Genomic DNA, 12,570 nt, shown 5'->3' on the forward strand with positions numbered 1-12,570 from the left:
TATTATTCTGAGCATGCTTCCTCCTGTCCATGAATCCAGGCAGTGGGGTGGGGCTGGGTAAGGAGGATGTCCCCCTCCTGTCTTCCTCAGACCTTCACCCCTCTCCACCTCCCTCCTCCACCCCTCACCTCACACTCACACAGCCAGTCCTTTGTTTTCCTGGGTCTGGGCCCCCAGGCAATAAAAGCTCGAGGCCTTCGTCTCTCATCCTGGGTGCAGGTTGGACTCTCACCTCCACACCCCAGTCTGTCCCTGTCCCTCCCTGCCTGCTGGGTCCCAGGGCTGTCTCCCTCCCCAGATCCAGGTGCAAGGCAAGCTGTAAAAGCCCTCCTAAGTTCCAGCTTCCCGGCTGTTACTATGGCTACAGCGACAGTCCCCTGCAGATCGGTTTCCCTAAGAGACTGGTTACAATTTAACATCCCCACCCACATTAGCCCTGATTAAGAGAATCAATAAGATAACACAGGCCACTGGGCCCTCCCTGGGCCGGTTGTCCCTCCCTCCTTCCCTCCCGACTGGCCCCACTCTCAGGCTGCCTCAGTTCTCCACTCAGCTTTGGGGTCGGTCCCCAGTATATGTGCCCAACCAGCAGGCGGGGAGATGGTCAGTGTAAACATGCCGATAGGGGCCAGTGTGGACAACCCTTATGGTGAGTACGTCCCAGGGCTGGCCGCCATCTTCCCTTCACAACCTTCCCTTTGGGGGTGGGCGGGGTGAGTGACTGTTTTTCCTCTCTCCCTCTCTGGGTCTTGGGAGCCTGAACCAGGGCAGAGGGTGGAAGTCAGTGCTGAATTAGGGGGGCAGTGGAGCCCAGTAGCCTAGGACTGGGAGAAGTCCTGGACAAAGCAGTTGGCAGGAAGGCAGTCTCTGCGGGGCTGGCCATGGGGCCTGGAGTACCAAAGGTGGCTACCGGACACGAAGCTGTGACTGGCCCCAGAGACCCCAGATATTCCCGGTCTAGAAACAGGTGCCTGAGTTGTGACTTTCCCCTTCTTAGGTTGAGGCCTTTCCTGGGCCTCGCCGCCCCCTAGTCCCGGCAGTGAGCCAGGCTATGGGCTTGGCTCCAAAGGTGGCCCTGAGTGTGGGACAGTGGTGCATGGCCCCCGGCTTCTGTTGCCTCCAGGGGCTGGGAATGCACACCTCCATCGCTAAGCCATAGATTCAGAGCTGGAAGGGATTCCAGAGGTCATCTAGTCCCAGGTCCTAATTTTACAGATGAGGAAATTGAGGCCCAGAGAAATAAACTGATTTATCCTAGGTCACAATAACTGTGTCCCGACTGAGCATTTTACTTTCCTTAGACTGGACAGTTTCCCTTAATAATGTTATAAAATGTTAGAGCTTGACGGGACTTTATTATGCAGAATGTTAAGATTTGAAGGGGCCCCAGAATATAGAAGATTGTGAGTTGGAAGAGGCCTCAGAACATAGAGTGTCAGATGGGGAAGGGCTTTTAGAATATAGACTGCTGCAAGCTGGTAGGGCCTTTAGAACAGAGAATGTTCATGCTGGAAGGAATTTTAGATATCATTTAGTCCATCGATTGTTTTTACAGAAGAAGGAACTGAGACCCAGAGCTCACAAAGTCCTGGGCAACTTCTAGGACTAGACCCTAGGTCTGTGGATCCCCAATTCCTAAATTCATGGAAGGGAGGGAAGCAAGAGAGGGAGAGAAAAGGATTATTTGAGCAAAGCTGACTTTTTGTGTGTGGCTCCTTCCCCCTGCCCCACTGGGATCATCTGGGACTTTGTCTTCTGGGCTTGATTCACAGACCAAAGCCACCCTGGGAGGTTTATTAAAATACAAACACCTGAACTTCCCGGCCACTCCCAACCCCCTCTTCCCACTGTTCTAGGTTATAGAGGGGGAAAATAAGGTGAACAGACTGGCGCACCCTATAGAGTCTGCCATGAAGCTGCTCCGTCTGGATCGGAAAAGAGACCCCAGGCTGGGCTCACATATTTCCCCCTTCCCACATCCCACCCCCATTCTGCCAGAGGTGTTATCCAGTTATCTGTTCTATTCTCTGAGTTGACCTGATAAAGGAGGTGTCAGATGGTTGATCTTTAAACTGAGAATGTCCCAAAAGGCCTTCAAGAATTTTCACAGAACTTTTAGAAATCTTTGTGTACGCTGCAGCATCTCAACAGTTATTACACTTTAAAACAGCGTTAAAGATTTCATCAAGTACATAACCTTGGATGGGGAGTCGGTCTGGGAGCTCAGCAAATCAGGGTTCAAGTCTCACTTCAGACACATACTTAAAATTGGGCAAGGTGCTTAAACTCTCAGCGGTCTAGAGAGCTCTCCAACCCATCTAGCTTATAGAGAAGGTGTCAACCTGCATTGGCAGAAGGAGCTTTTCTCATTGGGAGCTCCCAACAGCAATGAAATCGCAGGTCTGGCCCCTGTCCCTATCCCTATGTATAACTGGAAAAAAGGGGTGAACAGGTCATGCAGCTGAGGAAGATGGCTGCCCTTAGGTGTGTTTGAAATGTTAAAAGACCCAGTAGAAAGCCTCCTACACATTCGGTAGATCCCCTATGGAGGATCTGTGGGAGTACCTGAACAAAAAAAGCAAGAATCAGGAAGGATGAGAAAATGTGATTAGGTAGGAATACACTCTCAAGGAGAGAATATGCAATAAAGGATCATTCAAAGGACAAATTGTTAGAGCTCAAAGCACCTTTAGAACAAATGACTGGCAGAGCTAGAAGGGACCTCCATTAATTTATTGTACATCTATTAAGTGTTGCATAAGTGCCAGCCACTGTTCTAAGGGCTGGGGATATCCCAAAATCTGAGGGTCCTTCTCCCCAAAGAGCTTACCTTCTACTAGGGAAAGATGCAACATTTCTGCATGCATGCAGATAAGAAAAACCATTTTTGCCTTGTCATTTCTACCACATCTCTGGAACCTGTCCCTTTCTCTCTACTCATGCCTACAGCCCAGATCACCCTACCTTGGCTCTCCCCATTCCAGTAGATCCTTTACACAGCTGCCAAAGTGATTTTCCTTAAGGGTTAGTCAGACCATGCCACTCCCCTACTCAATAAACTATGGTAGCTTCCTATTGATGATAGGATCAAATATCATTTCATGTTTATCTATTTCTATATTTTACATTAGCCTTATAATGCCTATAATTAGTAGTATATTAACAGTGTGTGATTTATAAATAAGTCTATCAATCAATGAACAAACATTTATTAGGTACTTATTAAGTGCCAGGAACTGGGGATATAAAAAGTGGCAAAAGAGGGTTCCTAACCTCAAGGAGATGATAATCTAATGGGGGAGACAACATGCAAATTATATACAGACAAACCACATACGGGATAAATAGGAAATAATTAACAGAGGGAAGGTACTAGAATTAAGAGGGGTTGGGAAAGGCTTTCTTAAAAAGATGGGATTTAAGTTAGGACTTAAAGGAGGCCAGTGAGGTCAGTAGGTGGAGTTGAGGAGGGAGAGCATTCTAGGCATAGGGGTCAGTCAGAGAAAATGCCTGGAACTGAGAGAGAAAGTGTCTTGTTCTTGGAACAGCCAGGACGATCCAGTGTCTTTGGATTGAAGAGTACGAGTTGGGAAGTAAGGTATAAGAAGACTGGAAAGGTAGGAGGGGCTGGGTTATGAAGAGTTTTGAACGTGAAACAGAATTTTGTATTTGATCCAGACCATAGGGAGCCACTGGAGTTTATTGAGTATAGGGGGAATGATTGAGGTGACATGACCAGACTTGTGCTTTACAAAAATCACTTTGGAGGCTGAATGGAGGATGGATTGGAGTGGGGAGAGACAGAGGCACAGGGGTATCATCAGGCTATAGCAATAGTTCAGGTGATGAAGGCCTGTACTAAAACGGCAGTAGTGTCAGAAGAGAGGAGGGGACCTATGCAAGAGATGTTGCAAAGATGAAATCAGTGGGCCTTGGTAACAGACTGGGCATGAGGGGAGAAAAAGGGGTAGAGGACTTATATAATAACATATACATATCAGGGGTGCGTCCTTAAGCATTTTTTACTGATAGAACTGTTTAATCAAAAAGGATTTAGAAACCAGTGCTCTAGAGAATTTTCTTCACTTCCCTAGAACCTGGAGATCCCCAGCTAGACATGGATTTGGGGCTTGAGCGATAAGAGCTATGTACTGTTGTATCCATAGGTTGGAAGTTTGGCCTCTTCTCCCTCTGAAAAACAGAAACTTCTTTCCCCTTTGGGAGAAGGTTGACTAAAGCCTGAGCCTGCATCTAAATGACTTCCTTTCACAAACTTTCAGAGCTAAAGAAGAGCCTAGAACATAAATGGTTAGAACTGCATATACTATCTGGGTAGCAGATCTACAAGGTAAGAGTTAAGTAGTGCAGTGGGTAGAGTGCTGGGCCTAGAGTCACAAAAACCTGAGTTCAAATCCTGAGCTGGAAGAGACATTTAAGGTTGTCTACTTCTATATCTTCATTTCACAGATGAGGAACTGAGGCCAAAAGAGGGTTAAGTGGCTTTCTCAGGATCACATAGATAGTAAATGTTTGAGGAAAGATTTGAACCTAGATCTTCCTAACTCCAAATCCAGCATTCTGCTTTTAGTAAGTACTTAATAAATGTTTTCCCTATTGCTCCCTCTCTGTGTCTTGGTTTCAGTGTGTCTGTCTCTCTCAATCTATCTATCTGTTTATCTGGCTGTCTATCCAGTAATGTTTGTCCTACATCCATCCATGCATCTATCATGCATGCCCTAGTTCTATGATTCTATGATAATGGCAAAGGAGAGACCAGGACAGAGTGCTCTAGGAAAGTGTGAGGAAGGAAGGATCATTTTTACCTGGGCTAGCAGAGAAGAGGAATAGGATTACAGAAGGCTTCATGGAGGAGGTGAAACTTCACCTGAGAGGTAAAGGAAGAGAAATGTTTCAGTAAGTGAAGATAAGGAGGGAATTCAGTGCTTTTTCGTGAGTAGGGGCTAACTGAGGCAAATGGGATGGCAGCACAATAGTGGAGAGCAGCCAATAGTTTCCAATCAGTTCAACTAAATAGGGTGCCCCAAAAGTCTTAGTGAAGTTTTAAATTTTTTTTGGAGGCAATCAAAGCTAAGTGACTTACCCAGGGTCACATAGCTAGTAAGTGTCTGAGGCCAGATTTTAACTCAGGTCCTCCTGACTCCAGGGCCTGACCCACTGTGCCACCTAGATGCCCAAGTTTTAACTTTTAATGGCTTACAACTGCACTACAACTTTTGGGATACTTATATAGAATGTATGAAAGAGAATAATATAAAGTAATGCAGAAAAGGTGGTTTGGAGTAGATAGAGGAAAACAGAATGGTACAGAAGAAAGGGTGCTGGCTTTGGAGGCAGAGGACTCTGGATCCAAATCCTCTCTCTGCTACTTACTATCTGTGTGACTTTGGGCAGGTCACATTGCCACCTGTCCCTCAGTTTCCTTATCTGCAAAATGGAGCCTGTGTGGTCCCTTCCACTGCTGGATCTGTGAATGTATGAGCCTTTAGCCCAACCAAGAGTTGATATTTTGTCCCATAGGAAACTTAGGAGCCACTAAAGCTTTGGAATGATACGGTCCTACTCATGCCTTAGATTACTCTGGCAGTCCTGTCACTTTGTCCTGGCAGACCAGTTAGGAAGTTTTTATAAGATATATGTATATGTGTGTGTGTGTGTGTGTGTACACATACGTGTGTAAGTATATACACATGTACACATGTATACACACATATATACATATACATATATACATGCACATAGATATATACATACACACATATACACACATATACATATACATATATACATGCACATAGATATATGTACACACATATGCATATACATATATACATACACATAGATATATATCCATACACACATATATATACATACACACACATATATACATATATATATGAGGTCACAAACTAGGTTGGTGACAACATAAGTTAAAAAAAATAGAGTCAAAGTGGGAGATGTTGGAGATAGGAAGGGCAAGATTTGGGAAGTGTAGTAGTGAGGGAGAAAAGGCAAATGGGATTAAGGTTTCAAGCCTTAGGAGACTTGGGAGGATTGTGGTACCATCAACAGAAATTGAAGCAATCAGGGTCCCAATACTGAATAATCATGACTTGTGTCAATTCACTTCTCTTATCTGTAAGATGGGAATAATATCCCTTCCCTTCTTACCTCACGATGTTATCTGGATCAGATGAGATCCCCATGAAAGCACTTTATAACTAGAAAGTGCTATGGATATGAGTCCTGGGGGGATGTGAGAAGGAGAATGTCTTGGCTCCTTTTGTAAGGGATGGGAGGATAAAAGAGATGCTGAGTCTAAGAAGCTCTGTCTAATCCTAGCAAAGAAAGTGTTAGATACATGAAAGAAGAGAGGCAGAGTCCAGCCACCTTCCTAACCAGGCTAAACACATTCCCAGGAAGCCAGGCCAATCAATCTGTCAATCAACAAGCATTTATTAAGTGCTTACTATGTACCAGGCACTGTACTAAGTGCTAAGGCTATAAAGAAAGGCAGACGGTTTTTGCTGTCAAGGAGCTCACAGTCTAATTGGGGAGACAACATGTATGTACAAATTATGTATGTACTATGTACATATTATGTAGTATATACAAACAAGATATATCCAAGATCAACTGAAGATAATCAATACAGCAAAGATACAAGCATTAAGGAGGATTGGGAAAGGTTTCTTGTAGTAGGCATGATTTCATTTTATTTATCTATTTATTTGTTTGTTTGTTTTTACCTTGTTTATTAAGCACCCTAGAAGGAGGGATTTTAGCTGGGACTTGAGGAAAGCTAGCCAGAGAAGCTAAGATATGGAGATGAAGAGAGAGAGAGAAAATTCAGGGCATGGAGGAGAGCCAGTGAAAGTGCATGGAGTTGGGAGATGGGAGTGTTTTATTTGAGGAACAGCAAGAGAAAAAAGAAAGTTGAGAAAGAAATGCTGAAATCATAGGATTTAGAAACGAAAAGCATCTAAGATCATCTAGTCCAAATCATCATTTTACAGATGAGGCCAAAAAAAGATGAAGTCACTGGCCCCCAAACACATGCATTCTATGTAGCCTAGCCAGTAGTCAAATCAAAATTCTGTGATGTAATTCTGGTAGGCATTAACAGTACATCTACACTGTTTCTTTTTAAAAAACAAAATTTCCTGCAAAAAGTATCAATAGAAATGAAACTTCATATACACAAAAGGGATATGTTTTTCAAACCACACTCAAAGGCCACATTTCATAAGAGAATTTAACAAAATATTAAAAAAAATTTTTTTTAAATTAAAGTGAAATACTCCTGTCTTCAAGGAGCTTACATTCTATGGGGTTAGTAGAGGACATGTCCACAAATAAGTATATAAGAAACATGAGAGGAGGGAGTTGAAAGTTAAAAGGATGAGAATTTGTCTATTGCTTTCTCTGTGTATCTTTGTCTCAGCGCATCTAAATCATTCAATCAGTCTGTCTGTTTATCTGGCTGTCTATCCATCAGTCTGTCTGTACATCCATTCATCCATCCATCCAACCATCTCTCCGTCCGTCCATCCGTCTGTCTATCAGTCATGCTGCCTCTCCAGCTCTAGTTCTATGATTCTATGATAATGGATCAGCCTCCTGGCTGTTTCACAAGCAAGACACTTTATCTCTCATTTCCAGGCATTTTCTCTGGCTGTCCCCCTGTTCTGGGAATGTTCTCCCTCCTCTACTCTGCCTACTGACCTCACTGGTTTCCTTTAAGTTCCATCTTAAATCCCATCTTTTTTAGAAAGCCTTTCCCAACTCCTCTTAATTCTAGTGCCATCCCTTTGTTAATTATTTCCTATTTATCCTGTATGTAGCTTGTTTGCATATATTTATTTGCATGTTGTCTCCTCCTTTGTTCCACTCTAATTATGTATGCATACAGATAAGAGAAACCATTGTCCAGGCTTGTCATTTCTTTGAGAGGACCCCAGAGTATAGAAAGTTGAGAGTTGGAAGAGACCTCCAAACATGGAAGGTCAGATATGGAAGGGCCTGTAGAATATAGACTGCTGAAAGCTGGTAAGGCCTTTAGAATAGAGAGCGTTCATGCTGGAAGGAACTTTAGATATCATTTCATCCAGTCAATTGTTTTTACAGAGGAGGGAACTAAGATCCAGAACTCACAAAGTCCTGGACAACTTCTAGGACTGGACCTTAGGTCTGAGGACCCCCAATTCCTGAATTCATTCTCAGTAATGTGACTGGACCACCTCTTTGCTCAACCATGGCCTCAGGGATGCCTTTTACATCATTGCTCCCAAGCAGGTCACCTGACCTGCTGAAATTGAATGATACCTGCTAAACATCTTTCCATTGCCCATTAAGCCACCAGTATTGCCATTAATTAGATCAGTGGCCTGGGGCAGGTTGCTTTTGAGGCTCATTTGAGTTTCTGAGACTTACTAGCTATGTGACCTTAAACCAATCACTTAACCTCTATTTGCCTCAGTTTCCTCAACTATAAAATGGGGGAAATGACAGCACCTCCCTTGAGGAATTATTGTGAGAATTAAATGAGATAATATTTTTAAAGCACTTAGCACTGTGGCTAGGACATAGTAGGCACTATATAAACTCCTTTTCCCCCTCCCTTTCATTTGTAAAAAGGAAATTAATAACATCTGCTCTAGGTACCTCAATGGAGCTGTTGTCAGACTCAGAAGAGAAAGTGGGTATGATAATAACAACTCACATCTTTATGTCACTTCAAAAAGCTCTTTCCTCACAACTTTGGGAAATAGGTATAGTACAAGCAATATCATCCTCATTGTGCAGATAGGGGACCAAGGGGCTCAGACACGTTAAGTGACTTGCCCAGAGCCACATATGACCCCTAGGATGCAGTCTGTGCCAGTTTCATCTCCAGACAGGTCTGTGATTAGGATGGAGCCCAGGGCTGGCAGAAGATCATAGGACCACAGGATTACAAGGCTACAGCTGAAAAGGACCTCAAAGGCCATGTAGGCTAACATCCCCAGATTACTGAACAAGGAGCATTACGGAAGTTAGGAGGCGGCTGAATCCTGCAGCCTTCTAAGTACGGCCTGGCCAGCTCTTCGCTCTCTTGTCTCCCCAGGCTACTCTGCTGGGTAAACATCAGTCCTCAGTGCAGACAGGCCACTGTTTGAGCCTCTGTCTGCAGCGGAGCCTGCCAAGTCTGAGGCCACTAGGGTGGGGATGACCTCCCAGGCCCCAGGAAAGGGGAGCCCACTGGGCAGCAGCAGTTATAGAGGACAGAACTAGAGAAGGGGCTGTTTAAGAGTTATCCAAACACTCTCTGGTAGGAGACAGGGAAATGGGGAGAAATTAGTTTTAGAGAAGAGCTGATGGCGTGTTCCTTGGGCCGTTGTCATCCAGGACCTACAAGGAAGCCCCAGACAGAAAAAGAACAGGAGGAAATTATGGAGTAGATAAGAGACAAAGGTCATTTTATGAGCTTCTTCTTGCCTCCATCTTCTTCAAAATCTCTCTCCCCTCCCCCATCTTATAGAATCCTATAATGTCACAAGTAAAGAGACTTTAAGACATAGAATGTCAGAGCTGGAAGGCCTTAGAACAAAGAAGATAGACTGTGGCTCTGTCTGTGTGTCCTGGGGTGTTATATTTTAATGAAGGACCCAGGGACACTAAAACAACATAAAGATTTTTTGGCTAAATTAGCACGAGGGTAGGGGTGGAGGTGAGGAAGATTAGATATTTCTAGGACTTTCTTCCTACGACTGGTAAAATCACACTGTAACCAATTTGGGGCAGAGGTCCCAGAGCCTTTAAATGCATCCTCCCTTAACAGAAACCTAGAAACAAGTCCCCATCCTGATAGCCCTCCTCCCCAATTTGTGACTCCTTCCTCTCCTGCTTTGAGTGTCTCTCCATGATATGACAGACTTCAGTCAAAATGCAATAGCCCCTTTCTTTCTCCAGCCCCTCCTACTACAGGCTGATATGATTCCAATGAAAAAATTAATCGTTTTCCATCTTCCAGCTAACAGGGTGCCTTTCAACCTGGGCTTTGTAGAGACACAATGCCTTAATGACAAATAGTCACTTTGGTCTTGGGAATTTAGGGAAGCACATATAAGCTCAATATATAGAAGAATTTCCTAGAAATCAGAGCTGAATAATGGAGTGGGCTTTTTATCAGGTAGAGAAGTTCTTGGTCACTGGGACGGTTCAAGCAAAGAGGTTGGATGAGTGAATACTTGGGGTGTTATAAAGAAAATTCCTATTTCAGCTCAAAATTTGAGTAGATGCCCTCTGAGGTCCCTTCTAAATTCAGATACATCTAAATACTTTCAGATATTCAAATACTTGCCCATCTTGTGCTGCTCTGGTCCACATCCTCTATATTCTGATGTTCCCTATTTACTTTCTCCTGACATCTGAGCATCTGAGGTAGCTGAGTTAAAATCTGGTTTCAGACGATAGCTGGGTGACCCACTTAAACTCTGTCTCAATTTTCTCATCTGTAAAATGTGAAGACTGATAGTACCCACCTCCCAGGCTTGTTATAAGGATGAAGTATAATAATATTTGTAAGGTGCTTTGCTAACCTTAAAGCATGATATAAATGCCTTTTGTTTGTTGTTGGGTTGTATCCAACTCTTCGTGACCCCATTTGGGGTTTTCTTGGCAAAGATACTGGAGTGGTTTGTCGTTTCCTTCTCCAGCTCATTTTACAAAGGAGGAAACTGAGCCAAACAGGGTCGACTTGCCCAGGGTCACACAGCTGGTAAGTGTCTGAGGCCAGATTTGAACTCAGAAAGATGAGTCTTCCTGATTCCAAGTCCTGCACTCTATCCACTGTGATCCCTAGCTGCCCCTAAATGCTAACAGTCATCATTATTTGAAAAGTACACAGGCTTTATCTCTTTCTCTCACCATATGACCATCGCACCTTTTCCATTCATATTTATATGTGTGTATATATATATATATATATGTATATATTTGCTGACATGTTTTACTCCAATTATCTTTTAAAATTCCTCGTTTAAAATGTGTTGCAAACTGCTCACACTCCCAGTGACCCCATCTGGGTGATATTCATTTTTAATTATTCAGAAACTGTATTGTTCAATGATTTTGGAGTCCTTGAAACAACTTTGAAATGCTGTAATTCTTCTAAAACATTTTTCTTGATAACTTTTGTTTTTACATCAGCATTCTTTTTTCATCACCATTATTGAATACATTCCTCCCTCCTCCCTTACCCAGCTGGCTGAGTGTTGCTGGAAGCACCCCCTTAAATCAGTCCCCCCAACCCCTCTTCCCTAGACTGCTCTGACTGAAGGACCAGAGCTTCCTCTCCACCACGTGAGATCACCACACCCTTAGCTTGCTGGCCCTAGTTTAAACCCTTTGTCCCTTCTAGGACAAACTGTAGCCTTAAACAATAGCTCATCTGCAACTCAACCAGATGTTAATTCTACTACTGGAGGCTGGCTGAATGAGGAAGGAATTTTTTTTTTTTTGCCCTCAAATGGGAGGGGAAGAATGGAAAGCTGCTGTGAGACTTGGTAGCATTAAGATTTGCAAACACTTTCCATGTTTTCTCTTTTGATCCTCACAACAACCCATGAGGTGGGTGCTACTTGTTCAGTTATTTTTCAGTCTTGTCTGACTTTTCATGAGCCCATTTGGGGTTTTCTTGACAAAGATACTGGAGTGGTTTGCCATTTCCTTCTTTTATTTTACAGGTGAGGAAATTGAGGCAAAGAGGGTTGAGTGACTTGCCCAGGGTCACACAGCTAGTAAGTGTCTGAGGCCAGATTTGAACTCAGGAAGATGAGTCTTCCCAACTCAAGGTCCTGCACTCTATCCATTGTGTCACCTAGCTGCCCTAAGTGCTACTATTAACCAAAAGAGAGAAGGGAATAAGCATTTATATAGCACCTACTATGTGTCAAGCAAGGTGCTAAGTGCTTTATAAATATAGTCTCACTTGATCCTCACATCAACCCTTCCAGGTAGGTGCCATTATTATTATTATGGAGAAACTGAGGCAAACACAAGTTAAGTGACTTGCCCAAGGTCACACAGCTAGGAAGTATCTGAGTCTAGATTTGAACTCAGATCTTCCTGACTCCAGGTCCAGTGCTCTGTCCCCTACACCACTTAACACTATAATTATTACCTCATCTTATGTATGAGGAGATTGAAGCAGTTAGAGGTTAAGTGACTTGCCCAGGGTTACACATCTAAGTATTTGAGGCATGATTCGAATGCTGCTTTTTCTGAGCGTTACAAGTCCAGCACTTTAAACATTGCCCTAGGAAAAGAATAGAAAATAAAGCAAAATAGAGGGTTTAGGGAGCAGGGAAAAAACAGGTTCTGGAGGTTGGGAGTGGAAGGAGGTATCTCTAGTCTGAGGCAACACTAGCTATTTGTTGAGAGTGAATCTTGAAGCTTACAAATCTAGGATAGAACATGAAATGTCATAATTAGACGATACCTTAGAAACTACCTAGTCCAACCTGCCCATGTTATGGAGGTAGAAAGTAAGGCCCAAGAGAGGACAATTGA

The 12,570-nt window shown here is 43.4% G+C and overlaps 1 protein-coding gene across 1 annotated transcript in view; it reads left to right on the forward strand.

The window, feature by feature from the left end:
* The first annotated feature begins 542 nt into the window (after positions 1-542).
* Positions 543-12,570, forward strand: part of HNF4A (hepatocyte nuclear factor 4 alpha) — a 76,006-nt gene continuing 63,978 nt past the window's right edge. The window contains exon 1 of the mRNA XM_027853335.1: positions 543-649. Coding sequence (XP_027709136.1) covers positions 601-649 — 49 coding nt within the window. The 5' untranslated portion in view covers positions 543-600. The remainder of the gene's footprint in view (positions 650-12,570) is intronic.

Source organism: Vombatus ursinus, unplaced genomic scaffold, assembly GCF_900497805.2.
Source record: "Vombatus ursinus unplaced genomic scaffold, bare-nosed wombat genome assembly UNPS02000580.1, whole genome shotgun sequence".
In the NCBI taxonomy this organism is placed as follows: Eukaryota; Metazoa; Chordata; class Mammalia; order Diprotodontia; family Vombatidae; genus Vombatus; species Vombatus ursinus.